The following is a 24,224-nucleotide window of genomic DNA, read 5'->3' as shown; positions in this document are numbered from 1 at the left end:
TCCCATCAATGTTTCAAACTTGAACTACGAAATACACAAACATGAGGATTCCTCAATGGAAGACCTGCTTCCCACCATACTCGGAAGGGGAGTATACAAACTTCAGGCGGGAATTTACGTCGGGTAAAAACAGTATTTTTAGGATCTGTGCCCTACAGGATACCGACAAACAAGAGAGCACCTTTCGATTGGAATTCAGTCGGTTAGAAGTTTCTGTAGATTTAACTATTAAGAGCTGAAGTCACCTGGTATACCCCAGAGCATAGAACTGATATCTAATATTATATTGTGTGTAAACTGTGTAACTTTCACATGGGAAGAAGAGCAGGTATATAACTTTACCTAATAATATTCTCGATATACAAAACAGATCAGATTCATATCTCCATGTGAACTGAACTGACAATATACTGATACCAAAAGAAATATGCAATATACGATACATATATATATAAGGTGTATATATACAAACAGACATACACATACATGAATAATAATATTGATACAAACAGATCAAAGTCATATCTCCAAGTAAATTACATTGACAATACGCTCATACCGAAAGAATATGCAATATACAATACGTATATACTGTACGCGCGCGCACATACATGCATGCACACACAAACACAAACACATATATATATATATATATATATATATATATATATATATATATATATATATCTATATATATATATATCATATATATATATATATATATGTGTGTGTGTATATATATGGAGAGAGAGAATACAAAATTTTACTTAGTTTGAGTTAAAAAAGAAATTGAATCCAAGGCCAAAATACACAGCAGACGAGTCATCAAATGTATAGACAAATGTATTCTAGGGTTGAGTTTGATTACTAATTGTCTAGATGACCACCAACGAAGGTAAGAGATTCAGTGACGTTGATTAACCGACAGTTTAGTGAGTACTTAGATACTGAAGACACACTGATACCCGTGGCAAGCAGTCGAGTTCTGTGCATTAGCTCGCATGCAACCTCACTCAAAAGGTCGATGGACCCAGACTTGCAACCGACCTTAGGAGTCTGGTATGAGGGGAAATGGGTTACAATGCGACCAGAGAGAGCAAGAGTGAGTGAAGTTGTAAGATGGGAATGTATTTTCGTTCATGTTAATTTAACAATCCGATTATACAACAAAAAAATTAAATAGGAAATGTAGGGAATATATAAATTGGTTTCCTTGGCGAGCCTACGTATGAAAGAAACGTCTTTGATGGAATGTACTTTTGTTCTGTTAATTTAAAATTCCGAATATACAAAAAAATTAAAAAGTAAAAAATTTAAATAAGAAATGTAGGAATATATAAATTTGGTTTACTTGGCAAGCTTACGTATATAAAAAAAAAACGTCTTTGCGATTAACGTTACTGAAGGGTAGCGATAAATCATTCGGAGTGGCTGCGTCAGACACGCACAGATAAACGCACCACAAAAGACAAAATAAAAAGAAAAAAAAAGAACAAAAAACCGGAAAAGAAATGAAATCGAGGTGGGATGAAATAAAACCGATCCATTTCGATTACCATCCTGATTGCAGCTTGCTTGGCGAAACAAAATCAATTCCCCTCCGTCCATCAAACCCTCCCCCCCCATCCTCTACTGTACCAGTACCTCATGGTCCCGCCTCCCCTATACCCCGCCCCTGCCCCCGCCCCGCCAAAAGCTTTTGTTAGCAGCCGCTCAAACGAAAACAATAGAAATTTTACCGGATCCCGAGTCGCCCACTTATGATCGCTTGTTTGCTAAACATGTCGTTGTTTGTTGTTTGGTCAACTTCGATTCGAGTAATGCGGTGACGGGGTTTTGGGGGGTGGGGGGTGGGGATTAGGTGAGGGGTGAAGTGGTGGGTGGTAATGGAAGAAGAACAGGAGAGAGAGAGAGAGAGAGATGTAAACACATCTGGTTGGATGAAGAATGACAATAATTATATGAAACACTACCGCTAACGGATTTGGAAAGCATAAAGTGAACATATTAAGCAAGTCACGACGGTGAACTAAGAGGAACCCGACAGAGAAAGCATTTAGAAAGTTAGCGAGAGAGAGAGAGAGAGAGAGAGAAATGACTACGCCCTTCAAATCATCGGCCTGTCACCCCAATACTACCTCTCTTTACCTGAATCTAAACCCTCTTCCGTGGTAATGATGATTGTTTTTTTTTTTTTTTGTATTATTCATTATGAGTTCCTCTGGTGGTTGAATGGGCGTGAGATATCAGTTACGAGAGAGAGAGAGAGAGGAGAAACGGAGAGAGAGAGAGAGAGAGAGAGAGAGAGAGAGATTTAGTATCTAAAACAATCTGATGCCAGATCTACGGCAAACGAAGATAACCCAGAATCTTAGAAAAATAAATATTGACAAATACAAAACAAATACAACAGTTACGTGATAAATAAAAAGGGCCAGATCCAATTCCTATCACCCACGTTTCTTTTTTTTTTTTCTTTTTTTTTTTTTTTTTTTACACAGACGGCTGCAAATGCCAGCCATGGCGGCGTTTCGTAGCTGAGTGAGAGCGTAATCAACATTGATAATGACGTTGCAATGATGCTGCAATTAGCAAGTCTTTCAACTACTGCTAATCAACATAGTCGGATTATCAGATTAAGCTTCAGCTGCGATGATTATGAAGCTTATCAAGTCAAGAGCGACAATTTCTGACATTTTTTTTCCCCACTGTAGCCTTTTTCCTTCCTCCCCCCCCCTTTTTTTTAGATGGAGTCGAAACTCGGAAAGGAGAGGAGGGGGATGGAATGGGGACGGTGGGGGGTTGATTATTTTTTTTGATGCCATCGGCAGCTCCTCTTTTCTTTTACCTGACTGTTTTTTTTGTTTTTTTTTTACGCTTTTTTGAGATTTTGGATAGTTGTTTTTTCCTCCACTGAGAGGGAATTTGTTCTAAAATAGTCACGACATATTAACACACTCCTCTGACAAATTTTTTTTTATTCGAAAACTAAAACCAAGTTTTTTATACCTATAATTAAATCTAACGACGTCCATATTAATAAGCTCCCCAGCCCCAGAAATAAACAAGACAACGCTAATGCGCCTGCGCGAGTAGACCACATCACAAAAATCTTGTTGACGCAACTCTACAAAGTCTAATATTGATACGAATGACAAAAAAAAAAAAAAAATAAAAATAAAAATAAAAACACAATTTCATAAATCAATCGCGAACCATTTTCACCGGGGAAGTGAACGCCCACCGAAAAAAAAAAACTTCCAAACTGCAGAAAACCGCCCATTTGGAGTTACTTATGAATCACTGCTGGTAATGAAGTGTAGACGAGATTCACTCCGGCGAGATAAAGTGCACATAAATTTTCGTCTTCCATTAATCGCTATACTCCATCAAGGGATTTGTGACGGTAAAACGAGCTACCTTTTTTTTTTTTTTTCTAAATGCTGCCTCAGGTCGTCTTCTTTTTTTCTTTCTCTTTAAATTCTGAGCTATGCATATGTCTGTCAGTTCTGGCTATTTATTATTCCTATTTTCTTGAAATGTATCGTCATCCAAAAGTTTGATGACTCAGCATAAGCCAACTTTCGGGTTGTGCTTTGATTGGGATCAAATTCAAAGACTAAACAGCAGAATCCAGGAATATTCTCTCTCTCTCTCTCTCTCTCTCTCTCTCTCTCTCTCTCTCTATAAACACATATATCTATAAAAATATATATGTATATATATAATATATATATATTTATATATGTTTTATTTTAATATATATAATTATATATATATATATATATATTATATAATATAGATATAAATATATATATATATAAATAATTTATTAAAACGCCCCTTCACACCAGCCTCCTACGGGCACTCTCGCCATTGGCCTACAAAAAGTACCCAGTGGAGTACGGTACCCGCGCACGACCCTCTCTTACATCACCCTCATTTTCGACAGCACTGGCTCTCTCGCACTGATAATGAATGAACGCCATCACGAAACATATCCTTTCCTTCCTTCTGAGGACTTTACCTCACCCGGTCTCCTCTCCTTCTCTATCCTCCTCCTTGTCTCACCTACCACCCTTCTGCCCATCCCCCCCCCCCTCACCCCGGCGAAGTCATTCCCCCAAGAGCTTTCCTAGTAAACAGATCAATCTCTCCCTCCCATGCTCGCTATCCCCTTTATGCTAATAAATTCTCTCATTAAGCTTATTCAAACAAATCTTCTTATTTTCGAATCTGCTTTTCCAACATTCCCGGAGCGTTTCAGTTTATTCTTGCAAGTCGATATGTGTAGTATGTAGAGCAAGTCTCTCTCTCTCTCTTCTCTCTCTCTCTCTCTCTCTATATATATATATATAATATATATATATATACTATATATATATAATTTTATATAATATAATATATATATATGGTCCCACTATTTCAATCTACAATCAAAATTTATAATAAAGACCCTCAGGTAACAATATTATAATAATTTTTTTACCGTCAAGGCTCGATTTTGCTAGGAGGGGGGGTGCGGGGTGGGAAGTTAGGGAGAGAATGGCTCCAGAAGATGTTAAACCTCTTGTTCTTAGCAAGTGTTTTCGGATGAGGCTGCTTAGCCTAGAGACTCTATTCAACCTGGGTCCTAACTCCCGCCCCCCAAGAGTCAACCAACCCCCAAATACATAAATATAACAGCTTAAGCTGAATTAGGCCACGACGGATTGTTTCAGATAATGGGCATAAGTCGTTTTCCATGGATTTTCTCTATGTAAAACGTATCAGTGTCTATATACATACTCTCATATACCCATACACATCTTTGGTATCGAGTACGTAAATACATGACAGGACCTTTCACGGGGTTTGTTACGCCCATTATGAATCATTATTTACGATTTTCCACCTCCTAATAAGATGTGTTTTCGGAAGAACTATATTAGTATGTGAATGAACATTTCTTGAGACACTTCTAGAAGTAATGAGTCTGTCCTAGAAACTATAGCACAGTTACATGACTTTTCCGAACTATTACCGAACATTTCTTGAGACACTTCTAGAAGTAATAAGTCTGTCTAGAAACTATAGCACAGTTACATGACTTTTCCGAATAATTACTAAACGACATCCAAGGGAGGCAATCTAATGTAGCATTACCGTTAAAGAATGAAACAAACCTATGGGAATTTTGGGTTTGGTAATGCTAAGTAAGTTGGTAGTCCCTTCTGATGAGGAAATCGGTGATAAAAGAATCACAACTATTTTTTTTTTTTTTTTTTTTTTTACATTTTAGTAATTCTACAGTATTTGCATAAAATACTCTTCACAAGGAAAGACGGTCATGAATGTTGTCTCTGTTTCTCTCTCATTTCTATGTATGAGACGGGTTAATGATTTTTAAACCGTAGCTACATAAGAGAATGTGCATTAGCCATACACAGAATTCGTGCAAAATAACGATGGACAAAGACATACCAGATTACTCATGGCAGTGCAACAAAAATATTCTTAGAGGAGGGACAAAAACGGGTTCTTAACTTCACGGTCAGAATGGACATTTTAACTAATCGCAGACTATCACGTAAACCACATATTCTACCTTATATTTCCCACAATGCTTGATGACGTTGGTAAACGTCGCCAAGTAAATTTCTATTTAAAGAAAAGTTTTCCTATCTTTTTCATAAATTTATTACGCCAGTTTTTTCATGTTTGATCACTAAAAGTAAGACTACTCTAACTTGACTTTTATTTCAAAGCAGGAGACTGGAATCAGCAAAAAAAAAAAAAAAAAAAAAAAAAAAAAAAAAAAAAAAAAAAAACTGGAATCAGCAAAAAACTGGAACCAGCAAATTTATCTGAGAAAACCTTAAAGTAAATTAATCAATTTTCCAGCAAAACCGATGAGACCGGAGGTACACCATACACTAATATTGATATGAATTAAATGAAATATAAGTAATTAGGTGTAACACGGGCTTTAGAAAATAGATGTCTGAGTGACAGAGATATTGAGGAAGCAGTGCTAAAACGATAGTTCCTCCTAGAAGCGTTTGACTTCATACCCTGAACAAATGCCAAAGAATTCAATGATAATTGGTTTATACCGCCAAAGACGTTGATGATGATTCTAATCTATTTTAGGATCTTGATTTTTATTGCCAACAAATTCTAGTCGATGTCTGACTATCTTTCAATCTATCTATATACTCTATATAGATATATATATATATATATATATATATATATATATATATATATATATATATATATATATATATAAATCCTTAATCAAATAAACTGTAACCCGGCCACCTCTTTCTGATTTTTGTCTATATAAAGGCCTTTCAACTTCCTTTATATTCAGTTTGAACTTGAAAATGTAGAATATGCTACGAAAGTACTTGTTCTAAGTCCCTGTTTCACTTACTTTTCTACTGTGGATTTAAGGATATTCTGAAGTACGTGTTACCTTTGTGCTACATTGGATATATAAATTCACACACACACACACACATATATATATATATATATATATATATATATATATATATATATATATATATACACTATTATACTATATATATAATAACATTATGTGTACAAGCTTAGCTTACTATACTTTAAGCAGACTATCCTCTAGGCGTTTCTTCCTGCAAAATCCAGATCGAGTGGTTAATCGTTGCACGGTCGCTTCGCCCACGACCGAATATGACCAAGCACGGGCAAAATATAAATGCCAATGCGTCTCCTCTGAACCAGATTGCGACCAGAATCTGTGAAACTGCGATTTCAAGAGGTCGCGGCGCCCATGAGCATTTGCCCGACGTAGCCCAAAAAGAACTGGTCGAGAGGAAGAACAAAAGGAAATTCACATTCTAGCGGAGGTTACAACAGTACTGAAGAACAAAAACAAACGACGATCTGCAATGCTGAAACCTACATGGAATGTTAACCTAAGGAAAGAAAACAGAATATGTAAAATGGCAAGAATTAGAGAGCGCGAAGATGAATGAAGATCCGGGTAAGACAAAATCAGATTGAATTATCAAATAGGAAATAAAGATATGAAAGGCTTAGAATGAAAATAGCTATAAAATTTTCAGTGGCAATAAATAACGAATGAATAAATTTCTATACACATATACAGGGTGTCCATAAAATCCCAGTACCATTCTGAGCAATAAATACTTGTAATGGTACTGGGACTTTAGGGATAGCTCTGTATATGTATATATTATAATATATATATATATATATATATATATATATATATATAATATATATATATATATATATATATCTATATATATATATATCAATATCATATATATATATATATAATAATATATATAATAGATTCATGTATGTATAAGAAAGATTGTACCGCTTAAATAGTGTATTGCCCTACACGCAAAGCTCGAACAGAAACGATATTCTGAACATCATGCGAAGGAAGAACTTCCTCTAAACACGTCAAGATTAAAGCGATATATCTTCAGGCGGATGAGAAACACCACAACATCCTGAGGAATTTCCCGTTGCTAAGAAAACGTTGGATCGGTTCCAGAGCGCAAGAAATGAGAAGCATTACGTTCGGCCGAGAAACACCACATCACACCTCGAAAGAAATCTTGAGACTGGAGGGATGATTCTTCGTTCGAGGTCACTGACCTGGAATTGATTATAGGAAGGACAAGACATTTTAATGTCTACAGTAAGCAATAGGAGGAATGACCTCTAAACAAGAGACTAACAGGAAAAATGACCTCTGAACAATAGTCTAACAGGAGAAATGACCTATGAACAATAGACTGACAGGAGAAATGACCTCTGAACAAGAGAGTGAAATTAATGGAAATGTAGATGCATACACAACCTATTTTCTGCATTAGAGGAAATTCATTGTATTCAGTGCAACACGATTCATAGTCACACAATAATACTGTCTAATATCTAATAAACGACAGGATGGCCTGTGAACAAGAGGTCAAGTGGATAAGCAGTATCTTGAACCAACTGCTTTTGTACAAGTAAAAAGCATCAGGAAAGACTTTTGAAGAAACGATTAAGTAATGGCCAAGTAGACTTTTAAACAAACTGTTTTATGTGTCTAAGTACAAAGCATGAGGAATAACCTTTGAAGAAAAGATTAATCAGCGGAAATGGAAATGTAGACAAGTGAACAAATTGCTTTTTGTCGAAGGAAAAAAAATCATTGCATTCAATATCACAATGCACATGTTCATACAATATTTATCTTGACGCAGAATTTATGAGTGATGAATGAGGCAAATAAACGCTAATCAGAATGAATGACGATTCATCTTCCTTGTTTATCATAAACTCTTGCAATAACTGATTCACAAGGAATATGCCATCGCAGAGCTAACACGATGCGGTAAATCAAGTTCACCAAATACTTCGATAGTGATAATTCAAAGGAAACTTGCGAGGAATTCAAATTGAAAAATGCTCTGTATATTTGCGTCCAGGTTCTCATCCAGTTTACCTTTGTACTGAAGGTGTCAGTTATTTCTTGTCTGATTCCTGGAATGAAGCAAATTATTACCTTCCAACTTTTCGGATGAAAAGTCTACTTTATCCGATGGACACCTAAAATTACTTGCGATCTTAAAGTTTATGTGAATGTTGTGACCATTCACAAAATAACGCCAATTTTCAGTCATGATTAAGATTTCGTTTGTTTTTCAAATTTTCACTTCCCAAAATATTCATTTCCCAAAATCCCTCGGGAGAGAATAATCTCGGTTTTTATTCTAGTTTTTCTCCAATTCCTTCTTCCATAAACCTAGCATTTTTACTTCAACAACACGGTGTTGTCTTCTTTGCAAATATCGCAGGAATCTATAACTCAAAAAATAAATTCATTCTTTTTGTTTTTCAAATTGCAAAAACAGGCTTTTCTTTCATCAGTTACTTCCCTCGGCCCCCCTCAAAAAATGTCCGTCTTGCTAACCGCAATCTGTGAAACTTTATGCATATATGACGTATGTATTTAGTGTGCATATATATATGTAGTATATATCATACGTATTTAACGTGGCAGCGTGTATGTTAAACCTTTTGTACGATGCTTTAAAGATTTCCTAGCTGTCTTGGTGACAGAATTTTTCAAAATAGATTGATGCACGTTGAGTAAATATACAATGAATGTGTACTGAAGTGTATTAGTAAAATTGCAAGTCTCATAATTATGTCATCAGAAAAAAACTTAAAAAATGTGCACATTACGACCTGCGTTTCATATCATAAAATAAACCAAAGATTAGAAAAAGGAGAAGGCTATAAAAAAATTCGAAAATGGAGAAGGCTAATATAAAAAAAAGGAAAAAATTACGCGTTTGTATATGTGTATATAGAAATTCATACCATAAAAGAAACCAAAGATTAGACAAAGGAGAAGGCCAATATAGAAAAAAAAAAGAGGAAAAACTTACGCGTCTGTATGTGTGTGCGTGTGTACGTTTGTGTTTATATAAGTACTAGAGCCGTGAAAGCATATGTGGACGATTTTACTAAATGGGGGTGGGTGGGGGGAGAGACGGCGAAGGGTTCCAGCAGGGAGGGTGGCCTAGTGGAGAGAGAGAGAGAGAGAGAGAGAGAGAGAGAGAGAGAGGGTAATAGCATCGGAAATGAGTCCTCGCCTAATCACTTGGTTTTAGATCTGTTGTGTTATTATCTGGCGCGGAGCCTAGATGAGTGAGTGGCGATGCTAATTTGGGGATTAGTTTCCAAGTAGAGATATTATATTTCCTTTTCAGGTCTTTTTTTTTTTTTTTTTTTTTTTTTTTTTTTAACACTGGGCGGCAGCGTCGATGCTCGCACGAAAAAAAAATTAAATAAACCGTAATGCTTTTGGTGTCATTAGCATTGAAGGCATATGTTTTTTTTAATTTTTTTTTTTTAATTTTTTTATCTAACCGTAAGCATACGCTAAAAGAGATTCAAGCATACGCTAAAATAGATTCAGTTTCAAGAACCATTTTTTCCCCCTGGCAGCAATTTTTTTTTAAACCGTAAGCAAACGCTTCAATAGATTCAGTTTCAAGAACTGTTTTTTTTTTTTTTTTTTTTTGTTTTTTTTTTTTTTTCTGGCAGACCTATGGCGTCTCTGCCGTCGGCGGCAGATCCTTTGATCGCTGGGCGAATTACCAATCATTATTTACTTTTCATCTTAATTAAACTTACGCCATTAATACTTCTTTTTCTGTTATAGCGTGCGGGCACCAAGGGACTAGATTAAGTTCGGTGAAAATAATCATCCTAATGTTTCAGGAAAAGAGACGGCCTTAATCCATTTATAAGAAGCAAAAAAATAAAAAATAAATAAATAAAACAAAATTAAAACAAAAATATTGCTCGTGGTTCTGTTCGAGATTATACATTTACAAAAGCATCTATGCTGGTGTGAAATTATTCCGAGGCCGTAAAGTACTACAAAAAAAATATATATATATAAACACCAAAATACGACAATAAACTTCAATACTATGAAAAAACTAACTGATATTTATAAAGATTATAATATTCCTGAACGCTAACTGAAGTTTATGAACATGAATATTTTGGATCAGTAACTGAAATTTATGAAAAAAGAAATATATCTTCCTTCGCTTTATATGTAAAGAAATATATTTTCCTTTGATTTATAAATAAAGAAATACATTTTCCCTTGATATATGGTGGGGGTATATTTTTTCTTCATTTATAAGGAAATATATTTTCCCTTGATTTATAAGGAAATATATTTTCCCTTGATTTATAAGGAAAAATATTTCCCCTTGACTTATAAGGAACTGTTTCCCCTTGACTTATAAATAAGGAAATATATTTTCCCTTCATTTATAAATGAATATATTTTCCCATCATTTATAAGGAGACATATACTTTCTCTGGTTCTATAAATACGGATATATATTTTCCCTTGACTTATAAATAAGGAAATACATTTCCCCCTGATTTATAAATAAGGAAATATATTTTCATTTGATTTATAAACAAGGAAATACATTTCCCCTGGATTTACAAATAAGGAAATACATTTCCTCCCGATTTATAAATAAGGAAATACATTTTCCCCTTATCTATCTATATATAATATTAAAGATTCGGTCGCGTTATTAAACATATTTTAGTGGTTTCTTATCTATGCAATTGATAAGACCGTAAAGCTAGATGATTTAACTGACTTAACTGTTAGTGATCAGTACTTGACTTTTAATGATCAGTCAGTCTGACAGATGATCCAGCAGAGGTGACCAGTCAACTAGATTGATCTCGGATTAATGCCCGTTAAGTGATTAGTGTCTGTATTCAGTACTTCACAATAACTACATTGAAACTGTACGTTAAATATTTTGCCATTCTTTTAAGTAAAATCTTCCATGCAACTGTTATAATAAAAAAGAAAAATCTCCCATGCAACTGTTATAATAACAATGTTAAATCTCCCATGCAGCTGTTATAATAACAATGTTAAATCTCCCATGCAGCTGTTATAATAATAATGTTAAATCTCCGATGCAACTGTTATAATAACAACGTTAAATCTTCACTGCAACAATTAAAATAACAACGTAAAATCATCCATGTAACTGTTATAATGACAATAACTTTAGTATATTATAGCAGTTCTTGACATAATAGTTCTTATAAGGGTAAAGCCACGTTAAGATAAACTTCTCATCACGAATCTAAATATCATTGGCCAGTGTCTTCAGTCCCGAAGGAGGTTGATTGCATTAAAGAATAATTTCTTTAAAAGAAATCATAAAGGACTCTTCCACTGCACGAGATCTTTTATGATACGTAAATTAATACTAAATATCTAGTATATATCTTGAAAGAGAGTCGACGTAGAAAGGTTTGAATACCAAGATGGCGTTTATAAACAGAGGTAATTTGGTTTTCTATAAACAATCAGACAAACACGTTTCTATGCGTCGTCAGCTATAAAAGGAGAACACGGCAATAAAAAGCGAGAAATCAGCACCTGCCGCAAAAGGCATTTACTGGAGAGAGAGAGAGAGAGAGAGAGAGAGAGAGAGAGAGAGAGAGAGAGTTGGGGTGGTGGTGGTTGTATAGGTAGTGGGTTAGGGAGGTATGGATAGGTGGGGAAGGGGATGGGGATGGGGGTGGTTTAGGTGCATCACAAACCGTGGTTGGAACCCCACATCAGCGGGGCCACCACCATTTGCAATAAGATAACCTAAGCTTCCACCTAAGAGGATTTGGAGGCTCGCTATGGAAAGCCTTTGGCTGCTTCTATCTTTCATTGAGCTGTTTATGGGAAGAAGAGGAAGAGGAAGGAGGAAGAAGAAGAAGGAGAGAGAGAGAGAGAGAGAGAGAGAGAGAGAGAGAGAGAGAGAGAGAGAGAACGCTTGTACGCATTCAAAGTTAGTAAATACGTCCAAATACCTAAATGGGCCGATAAATTCACTTCCAGCATGCACAACTCTGCAATAGTCACAAAGTAAAGCCATTTACAATTATTAGGGCAAATACAAATCCACAAAGGGACGAAGTAGAAACGAAAGCCGAACAATAAATCGAAAGTAAAATTATGGTGCAAAAACATCACATATTCACAAAAGAAGAGATAAAAAAAGAAAAGAAAAAGTCAGCCCTGCTGATATCAACCAGTATTATATGTCTCATAAAAAGTCAGCAAATACATACATCGTAAAAGGCGCCAATTTGAGGCAGATCAATAAGCACATTAACCGCGAATATTAGTTAATGTCGAGCAAGCCGAGATAATGAGTGGTCTAAGTACGTAAGGGTTCTAATGACAGAGAGATCTTAAGGCCCCAATTTCTCATGTAGAAATATTCCCCTTTTTCGAAGCCGTTTCCTAGAATGGGGACAACTGGTTCGCGATATACGAGCCTAAAGTAATCGCGCAATTTGGTGTAATATCCCTGGGGATCGAAGCAATATTCTAAATTCGTTCATAATTAGACGTGCTTGGATCGGAACTTTATGGCTGAGAAAAGACGGTTTTAAAAGCGCTGAAAAACGATAGTAACAAATCGTTTTTCATAAAAGTAGCGCTGTTGCTACGACGGACATAAACTCGCTTGGTTTATTAAAATTCTAGAAACTAAACAGGGGACAAACACGGTTGCTCTGGTGAAGAATGATCGAGTAATGCTTTGGGTTATTCCATAACGAATTTAAGTAAAATCGTAAACTGACAAAAAAAAGAAAAAACAACTGATTATTACTTCATACAATCAAAGCGAACAAGACATAAAAAAATAAAAAATAAAAACTTTTGGATACGTATCCCTTTCACAACCAAATCCCCAAAATTCCCCTCCCCCCTTCCCCCGCCCTCCCCGCCCCCGCCCAACAAACTCACTCATGTGACCACCCTGCAGCCCGCCGTCATCCAGAGTAACCCCCTTATTCCTCCACCACTTGGGGGGTTCCTGTCCCCTCTAATAATTCTTTGCGGCTCACTGGTCGCTAAGGCTAATACTAATAATCAATTACTTAAAGTGTAAAAATTGTGGGGCTTAGGCGGATCAAAGGTAATAGAGATGCTACTAAGCCTATTGTCATCTTCTGCTTCAGGGAACTAAAATCCCCTCATCTCGTCTCTCTCTCTCTCTCTCTCTCTCTCTCTCTCTCTCTCTCTCTCTCTCTGTTCCCCTTTGCAGATGAGCAAAATCGCCCGAATGAGGACAGTTTAATAGAGAGGTTTTTCTTCATAATTAAGTCCATAGAGATAAATATAACGTTTATATTACATCTAGATTTTTGTAGGTTGAAACCCCATTAGTCTGCTGGATGAAACTAAAAATAATGGACACACAGTTATGCCTTTTATTACGGAATTCTAAATGTCTTTGATCAAGTCTTAGAAAATTATGCCCGACAGTCGCCTCACAATGATCTTTGCCTAAGAAGAATCCCATCTATTGGTTCAAACGCCTTCAAACCCCATTTCAAGGATCACGTTATACTACATTTATGGCAAGGGTCCGTGCTGTGCTGGCATAAGGCCCATTCTAGTCTGAGCTAACCAAACCAGTCGATATGGGCATGGCAAAAAAAAAAAATAATAATAATAATAATAATAATAATAATATAGTATCCCTCATTGATGTCGCAATACCATGGAACACCAGAGTTGAAGAGAAAGAGAGGGAAAAAATGGATAAGTATCAAGATCTGAAAATAGAAATAGGAAGGATATGGGATATGCCAGTGGAAATTTGTACCCATAATCCACAGGAGCCTAGGCACGATCCCAAGATCCCTGAAAAGGAATCTAGAAAAAACTATAGGCTGAAGTAGCTCCAGGACTCATGCAGAAGAGTGTGATCCTAGAACGGCGCACGTAGTAAGAAAAGTGATGGACTCCTAAGGAGGCAGGATGCAACCCGGAACCCCACACTATAAATACCACCAGTCGAATTGGAGGACTGTGATAGAGCAAAAAAAATATATATATAAATAATAATAATATACATAATAATAATATAATATAATAATAATAATAATAATAATAATAATAATAATAATAATAAAACAAAATAAAATTCTCGACATTTTCAGAAATGCAGAGTCGAAAGAAAATAAAATTCTCTACACTTTCAGAAATACAGGGTCGAAGTCATAGATACATTTTAAAGGACTGGATACATAAAAATCCTTTTTTTTCGGATGTATTATCGTAAGCATTCATCACTACAACTACAACCACAAACCCCTTGGAATCGATAAGGCATAATTCACGGTTAAACCAACGCGACGAGAAATAAAAACAAACTTCTTTGCTATACTTCAAGCGCGTTTTATTAGAAATAAAAAAAAAACGATCCTTCATGCATTAATAACCGAAATATGAATTATGCACATCTAGAGTACAGGAATTCATTGGTGGATAAATAAAAAAGAAAAAGAATTCCAATAATACACACACGCACACACACACAAATATTTATGATGTCTTTAATTATGGATGTAAGCGGTCCTCGATAGTAAAAAAAATATATACACATATTGAATTGAAATAAATTCAAACTTTGTAATTTTTTTTTTATTTTAGCTGTAAACATAATTTCGATTCTATTCATTGTAACGTCATTCTTCAGGTACTTAAGTATATAATCTGCATACATTTTATTGCTAAAAATAATCACGCAAATTGTATAACAATCTGTATCAGGTGCTGTAAATAAAATTCGCTCACGTGTCTGTAAAGTGTAAAAGAATTATTTTAATAATACAAGATTACGCTGGTTATATTTGCATTCTAATTCTCTCATTTAGTTCCGTTCTTGACAAAATATTCTGTGGTTAGAGTGAAAAATATTTTCTGTCAATAATTACGAAACATTAGGTTTCGTCTGTAAATTCATTAATCTATTAACCATTTTATTACATTTCTCATTGACGATAATCATACTTCTTCCTTGATCAGTTAAAATGACAAGTCTGCTTCAGAGTTTTATGGAGACCCTGAATGCAATATGATCGATTGCATATCTTTTTGATCGAAATACTTCCTTGGAATTATTTTCCGTACAGATATAATGTTTGATGCGATTAAGCTCTTTATTTCTCAGTGATGTTATCTTTTATACAAAAGATTCTTTAACTTTAATTTATTTTAGACCATGTTTTTCCGTTGATAATATCTAAATTCAATGACATTTCTAAGTTCAGTGCTTTTCTGTCATAATCTGCCATGCGCGCGGAAATACAATATTTTTCTCATAAGCCTAACCGGTAATATTTAAAAAAAGAATTATTATAATGCTGAGAGATTAAATTGTGTTTTTTGGCTAACTGGTAATTCTTTAAGAAAAATTATTATAATGATGCCAGAATTTATATATTATATATATATATATATATATATATATATATATATATATATATATATATATATATTGAATTTAAAAAAAAAACACAGAAAAAAAAATTAGCAAAAAAAATGGAAACTGGCAACGGCCAGCGTTGTCACCACCATTATTCAAACCTTCTAAAAAAAAAAAAAAAAAAAAAAAAAAGCGGGAGGGGGTGGGGGTTTTGTTTAAAAAAAAAATTCTTCTAGAAATATAAATGATTCTCGCGGTCATCCTTGGCCGCCATAAATCACAGCATTTTCCACCCGAAGGAGATTTTTTCGGGCTGGTCGACGTCGACTACAGTCCTCCCTCTTGGCAAAAAGTTCATTACTGCATAGTACGTACGGTCGAACTAAGTGTGAAGACTCCGTTGTCGAGTAGATCCTATATTCTTGACGGTAGATAGTCTTAGAAGTAGATATTCTTGACGTTAAGCATTCTTGAGGTCCAAAATTCTTAAGGGAATAGACCTTCTTGAGGTTAGACATTCCTGAAGTTAGACATTCTTGTGGGTTAGACCTTCTTGGGTTTGGACATTCTTGGGGTTAGCCATTCTTTACATTATAAAAATCATCGGTGGGAAAAGTAGCATATAACGAACTGGGTATGCATTCATGAGATTTATTCTTGACGTTAGACATTCTTGAGGTAAAAACATACTTAAAAATGGACATTTTATAAAGCAGGAAATCAAGTAATGTGACGAATCAGATCGAGACGAAGATGGAATTCTGAAAGATGGCATCGACTGAGTATCCATTTACAAGAACTATTCTTGACTCGACACATTCTTAACGTCACACTTTTTCGGTGGGAGGATATCAAGAATGGGATCATTTGCATCCGCTGAAGAATCATCTATACAAGACGATTCTTGCGATAATTCGTGAATTATAATAACAATAATCTGAATATTAATATTCCTGGGGAGGAAATCAAGAATGGGATCATTTGCATACGCTGAATAATAAATATATACAAGACGATTCTTGCGATAACGTGAATTATAAAAATAAACAATAATCTGAATATTAATTTTCACGGCACAAAACCCATCCCATCAATCATTACAGGATTATTCATTCTGTTCCAACGATGGAAAAGATGAGAGGGACCGGAATATTTCGGGGTTTCCATAGTTTAGAACATTGAATAACTTCGCGAAAAGATTTCAATCTCTCACTTTCAACCTTTATTCTTTGGGGGACTCCACCTGACAGGGGGGTGGTGGGGGGTGTGCTGCTGCCAGATTCAGGGAAATTTCCCCAAGTTAATGAAATTCATGTCTAATTTTTGGATTACAGTTGAAAACGACGTATATAAGCTTCACGACGTTTCGCGATGATAAACAAAAAAAAAACATTTTGATAAGAGAAATATTCATAATTCCTGATTGGACGACGTTTTACAAAGATGTAACTCACGCAGTACTTAATGGGAAATCAAATTTAATAAGAAATTAATGAAAAAAAATATAACACTGGGAATTTCGACAAGCTTCACCTTCCTTAGCGACGAAAGTGGTTTTTCGAAAACAGAAAACATTCAACTTTATGGGGAATTTTTGGGGGGGTTCTGCTACCACACAACCCTTCCTTATCTTTTTGGGGAATTTTATCTATTCTTATATGTGTGTATATATATATATATATATATATATATATATATATATATATAATATATATTTATATATTGGTTCTGACGACACAGAAACCCTTAAATTTTGTGGGAAAATTTGTCCATCCTTATATATATTTTTCATTTAGGCTCTAGCTACAAAGAAACCTTTATAACCTTTTGGGGGAATTTTATCAATCCTTTGATATATATATAATTTTATTTTTTTTTGGGGGGGGGGGTTCTGACAACACAGAAACTCTTAAACTTTGTGGGGGAATTTGATCTATCCTTATATGTACAATCTATTTTGGTTCTGGCAACAGAGAAAAACCTTGAATTCTGTTGGGAATATTATCCATCCTTAGATTATTTATATATATTTTGTTTTGGTTCTGACAACACAGAATCCTTAGATATAATTCTGCTTTGGTTCTGGCAACACAGAATCCTTAGATATAATTCTGCTTTGGTTCTGGCAACACTGCAAAGTCACCAGCTAGCTAACATAACCACAGGCAGCGCCCAAAAATTTGAAAAAAATAATAATAAAAAAAAAAAACCTCTCGGGGGATCTTCGGAAACTAAATGATTTTTCTCCCCTCTTCTACAGTTCTCCTCGGTATTGCTGCCGTACCAGAAGAGCGTCTACACAAACAACTTCCATGATAGCCATCCGCGCCCCTTACACGAGGTCAGTGACTGGCCCGAAATGAAGGGTTGTTTGTTTAAGTTATGCCTTTTTTTTCCATTTTCTTCCTGCCATACGTACCTTTTTTTTTTATTTGGTTATAGTGGTTATGCTATCATTATTAGTATCATAGTAATATCATTATTATTAATTCACATCCTTTTGAAGGCAACGTTACTAGTAGTGCTTTAGTCATTTTTTTTTCCCGAGCATTGTGCAATATCCATCACCTTTCACGGACTTGTCAAAATCGACCGTCATAAATAATTCATAGCCGTAAAAAATATTCCAGTCAAACACTTGTCACTACCAGTTGCACTCCACAGCCATTGGCTGCTCCTCCTATCATGGAGTTAGATAATTAAATCATTACACTCCTCATAAGTTTTATCTATTTATTTATTTATTTTATTACTGCATTTATAATTTTCGATTTATCTGTATGGTCTCTATTTGATTTTTCCCCCCCTCACTAGAGCCGACTTAACCTGGCTTACCGAAAAAAAGGCTACTACATACAAGCCCTTTCAAGATTGAATTGAATTTAAAAGTGTAAACACCCGTAATGTCTTTAAACCTTTTCATCATTAACCTCCTTTATCATGGAATAAACAGCAACAACCTCATTGAACTCCAGCGAAAGTCAAAATACAAAATAGACTTTTTTGTGACGCAGTTCCCCACGAAATTCCCTCTCGTTGAAAACTTGGGTTTGGTTTGGATTAGTGTGTGTGTTTTGACTACAGCCTCGGCCTGAAAACTCGCTGACTCTAGTCAGGCTAAAAAAAAAAAAAATCAATATTCATTGCCTCGTCCTCATCATCATCTCCAGTGTCTCATCATCAGTCATCATTCCTCGCGCTGTAAGTGAAGACAGACGAAAAACGGTATAACGCAACGTCATGGGAGGACTTGGAATCACCCGCTGTAAAACTCGCGAAGAAGAAGAAGAAGATGAAGAAGAAGAAGATTTATAGGCAAAGAATATTATTTCACCACTGTCGAAAATTCTCTCCCCCCGCCCCCCCTCCCGGAAATCCCGTTTTCACTTCAGTTTTCCCCGAACATCTTTTGACTTTCCTACACCGAAATCTCTCAAAGTACGATTACTTATTCAGGATCTTTAAAACACCTTTGTCTTCTGTCTGCATCAAAACACTTCTGTCAGACAATCTCCCTTTGAAAAACCGCCAGATGCATCCTCCTAAAACCCGACACGACTCATCCAAATTTACTTCTGCCAACAACAAGGTGGGAAGCATTTCCTAGCCTTTACTCTCTCTCTCTCTCTCTCTCTCTCTCTCTCTCACTCTTTCCTTTAATATGCCTCAAACACTTGCACAAACACACACACCCAATATATATATATATATATATATATATATATATATATATATATATATATATATATAATATATATAATATAATTAACACACTGTCGTAACAATACATAAACCCGCAAAAATATAACTGTCTCGTCGACATTATATAAATATATATATATATATATAGTATATATATATATATATATATATATATATATATATATATATATATATTATATAATAGCGCGCATACATTTTAATTCTCCTCAATATATGCATTACATGTAATACATATATTTTCATTTTTAGCAAACGTAGACATACCCGGTAAGTTTAGCGCGCATTTAGTATCAAAGACCTAAACTGAATTACGATTCAAATTTTGTTGCTCGAGTCAGTGTGTCTTACTGAACGGTGTAAATCTGATTGGTTGCTTTTTCCATAATGAACTTCATAAATCGACTCTAGTTAACAAACTCCCAAAACGAGAATCTCTCCTCAAACCCAGACTATTTCAGTAGCTTCACAAAATCTGCATTGTCGATAAATCTTCATGCAAAGCTACGCACCCTTCTCTTATGCTCACTTACTTATGAGCATAGGCCAAATTCTGGGCAGGCCAATGATTCGAAAGCACTTCGAAACCGCCTTGTCAGCGGAATTGTAAGTGAATCAGCTACCTAAACTTATATGTTTAACAAACCACTCTTTACATATGATACTCTATAAACAACAGTATTTCCAAAGGTTTGTCGGTCATGAGCTGGCGCGTTTTACAGAGCGGAATCTCGATGATGAAAATGCTAAATGTAGCACCCTAGCACACTTCGCTTAGGTCAAATAATATTTAGCATTAAATGTGGAACTATACGATAACTAAAATTTAATGCATTTTTGTTATGATACAGCCCTCAGAACATTGGCAATTTACAAAAGTTTGTTTTATCGCTTGTTCGCATGTAACCTTTTGAATAAGCACGTGTGGTCCTCGTATTTTTTTTAATCATTCATCTCAACATTGCAGATCATACCAGAGCTTTAAAAAAAATTCAAGACATAAATACATAATTCGGGTGTGCGATTGTATCATCTTCATTTACTCAATGTCACCATCGATATCTAACAACTGATATCAATACATATTAAATTATGGTTTTTTTAAAATTCTTTTCTGGACATAATGAAATTGATATTACATATAGATTTTTAGAGGAACACTGTTTACACAAGTAATGATAAGGTTAACTTATATTTCTGTGAACATAGACATTCAACACCATCAATTTTTGAAAGAAAAAAAACTGTCAAATTCAATATCACACTTCTGCAAAGACTACTTTTTATGTATTTTCAATTACAAGCACATGCAAGTAATTATTTTGAAAAATTTCCATCACAATCACATTACGATTTTTTATCATCGATGATAGTTACTGGTTAATTCCAATGAAAAAAAAAATCCTGATATCACTAGCATTATTTTTCGCTAGCTGCTTTTTTTTTTTTTTTTTTTGTAAAAGCGAGAATATTTATAACTGGAAATTTACGACGGAAAATAATCAAATCCACAATAATCTTCTTGCCGTTTATCAGAGTCGAAAAATAAAGTTGGAACAAAAAAAATTCCTGCGGGAAAATGGAAAGACTCTTCGCTAAACTCTCGTTTCGACCAGAACGGTTTGAAAATAAAAGCTGATTAAAATTTCAAAAGCTCAGCGATATTTTATTTAATATTTTGACTCTTAAGTGTAAGAATAGATCCGAATTTTTGCTTCTTGAGCCTTATCGCCGTTATTATATTCGCGAATTAATTCGCAAAAATTTATCACGGAGTTCATAAAATGCTCGACTCTTTTAGGTAATTTTCTGTTATATTCGTCTTTCTAAAATATATATATTTTTTTTCGATTTTTTTGTGAAAATTTCTTTTATCGCCATCTTTATATATTCTTTTTTTTCTGTTAAAATGTCAGATTCTTTTAAGAAATTTCCCGTTATCATCATCATTCTAAAATTATTTATTAATCAAAATGTCCGATTCTTTTAGGAAATATCCTGTTATCATCATCTTTCTAAAATATTTCATCAATTAAAATTCCCGATTCTTTTAGGAAAAGTTATTTATTATCATCTTACCAAAATATAAAAAGAAATTAAAATGTTCGATTCTTTTATGATATTTTTTCTGTTATAATCCTTCCAACTAAAATGTCCGATTCTATTAGGACATTTTCTTTATTATTATCTTTCTAAAATGTTTATTCTTTACTTTTCTATTCTTCTGTCCGTGATATGCTGCTTTCGTTAAGTGGCTCTCTCTCTCTCTCTCTTCTCTCTCTCTCTCTCTCTCTCTCTCTCTCTCTCTCTCTCTCAACTCCTTGAAATCAATTTAAAACGAACTCGTAATTTAAAATTGCAGTCTTTTTGAATGCCCCCATAAATCTTCTCCTTCTGCATCATTCACTCATTCACCATTTCATTCATCATGTATAACAATCGACAGCTAATCCCTTCCCCAGCACCCCCCCCCCTTCCCCTTTACCTCCCCCCCCCCTCCACCTACCCCCGACTTTCAGAAAACATATCAACATCGATCAGTCAACCTCAACTATATGTTATGATACTTATTACTCTCTTTCTTATTACTTTCTTTCTCTTTTTCTTATTGCTCTTTCTTTCTTCCTTAATGCTCTTTTTAGCTCTCTTTCCATCTTTCTTATTGCTCTCTGTCTTTATTGCTCTTTCTCTCTTCCTTATTGCTCTTTTTCGTACTCTTTCCTTTTTTCTTATTACTCTCTTTCTCTCTTTCTTACTGCACTCTTTTCCTTTTTCTTCTTTTTCTCTTTCTCTCTCCCTTAATACTCTCTTTCGCTCTCTTTCCCTTTTTCTCCTTGCTCTTTCTTTCTCTCTTCCTTATTGCTCTCTTTCTCGCGAATATTTTTCATTGTACCACTTTTCATTTCATGTAGAACCGGTACCTTCGACCTCTTCACAATATAATATCTAAAGCAAGAGTAACGAACAATTTAAAAACTATCATCAATAACTATAGTTATATATGAAACACTATTACAATTATCGACAGATACAGATGGAACAATATGAAGGCAAATAACGATAATTATATATGAAACATTATTGTGTGTCCGTAAACAATTATTTTTAATTGCAACATTGAAAATAGTAAGGCCGCTTAAGATTAAACAGCCATCAGTATATATATTGAAATAATAATAATAATAATAATAATAAATAATAATAATAATAATAATAATAATAATAATAATAATAATAATAATAATAATAATATAATAATATTAATATTATTATTATTATTATTATTATTATTATTATTATTATTATTATTATTATTATTATTATTATTATTATTATTATTATTATCCCTTTGCTCAATTATAGCAACTACCTCCAACCTATAAACTCCACAACGTTTGAGTACCGAATAGCCCATCACTTTTCATGCCCACACGAAAACGTCTTTTATCACAAGGGTTCAAAGTCATACAAGAAACAATAAATAATAAATATTCTCCGATATGGAGGTGAACTGTACCTATGAATAATGGTTATATATTCTGTGTTAGTAGGGAGGGTGAATAACTACACACACACACACACACACACTTGGGTGAATGAAACGTAGTTATGTATGAATGTATGTACGTATATTTTGTATATACAAAGGCGTTAGGGCGCCACCAAATAACCATATATTATCGTACATCCTCCTCATAGTATTAGGATCTACCAATTCAGCCGAAAGAACAAAAGCATTTTATCAATTTACAAACATGAATAAAAAACAGTGTGATAGTGTCAAGGGGGAAGGGAGGGGGTTAGACAGACAGGAGGAGGAAGAGGATAGAGAGAGAGAGAGAGAGGAGAGAGATAGAGAGAGAGAGAGAAATGGCTGCTGGGGTTGGGGTAGGGGACCCGAGTTGGCGCGTGGGGTACGGAGGAGGCAAAGTGGGCTGGCCGGAGACGAAGCCAATGTGGGTGCCTGGTTGACCCGTCGTGGCCTGACCTTATAAATAATTCAAAGGGTCAGTTCGCCGAGCCAGTGTTCTGGGTTCCAACAGGCGATGCCAAAACCGCAACTTCAAACTCGCTTACAGAACACAGATTTACACAGGTTATTTTAACTTTTTTATTTTTTATTTTCTAGGATTTCTCTTTAACTTTTTTTTCTCTCACTTCAAACACTGTAGTAGAGGCTTATATGTGCAGCTAAATACTCGCTCACTCACTCTCTCTCTCTCTCTCTCTCTCTCTCTCTCTCTCTCTCTCATATATATATATTATATATATATATATATATATAGATAGAGAGAGAGAGAGTGAGATGGGAGGATTGAGGATGGAGAGAGAGACGAGAGAGAGAGAGAGAGAGAGAGAGAAGAGAGAGAATAATATATCTGTATATATACAATACATATATATGTGTGTGTCTGATAGGGTTTCTAGAGAGAGAGAGAGAGAGAGAGATCCATAAGTCACGTAGTAAGCGAAGAAACAAAGATTTTGCGAAACACAAAAATGCAAAAGAAAAGAAAACAAGAACAAGAACCGAAGGTGTAAATTACAGGAATGCAATAACTGTCATATTTCAGTTCGACTGTCAACAGAAAATAACCATTTAAATAGAATTTCGATTTACTCTCCAATTTATAGACAAACCATAAATGAATAAACAAT

The 24,224-nt window shown here is 34.7% G+C and overlaps 1 protein-coding gene across 7 annotated transcripts in view; it reads left to right on the top strand.

Moving 5' to 3' along the window:
• LOC135224715 (inhibitory POU protein-like) overlaps positions 1–24,224 on the top strand; it is a 169,589-nt gene that overhangs the window by 47,296 nt on the left and 98,069 nt on the right. For 6 of the 7 annotated variants that reach the window (XM_064264000.1, XM_064263999.1, XM_064264003.1 and 3 more), the window contains one exon: positions 18,106–18,186. The exons of the other annotated variant lie outside the window; for it this stretch is intronic. In XM_064264000.1, coding sequence (XP_064120070.1) covers positions 18,106–18,186 — 81 coding nt within the window. The remainder of the gene's footprint in view (positions 1–18,105; positions 18,187–24,224) is intronic. 7 annotated transcript variants of the gene reach the window in all.

Source organism: Macrobrachium nipponense, chromosome 12 (assembly GCF_015104395.2).
Source record: "Macrobrachium nipponense isolate FS-2020 chromosome 12, ASM1510439v2, whole genome shotgun sequence".
Lineage (NCBI taxonomy): Eukaryota > Metazoa > Arthropoda > Malacostraca > Decapoda > Palaemonidae > Macrobrachium > Macrobrachium nipponense.
This window is presented reverse-complemented; position numbering and strand designations above follow the sequence as displayed.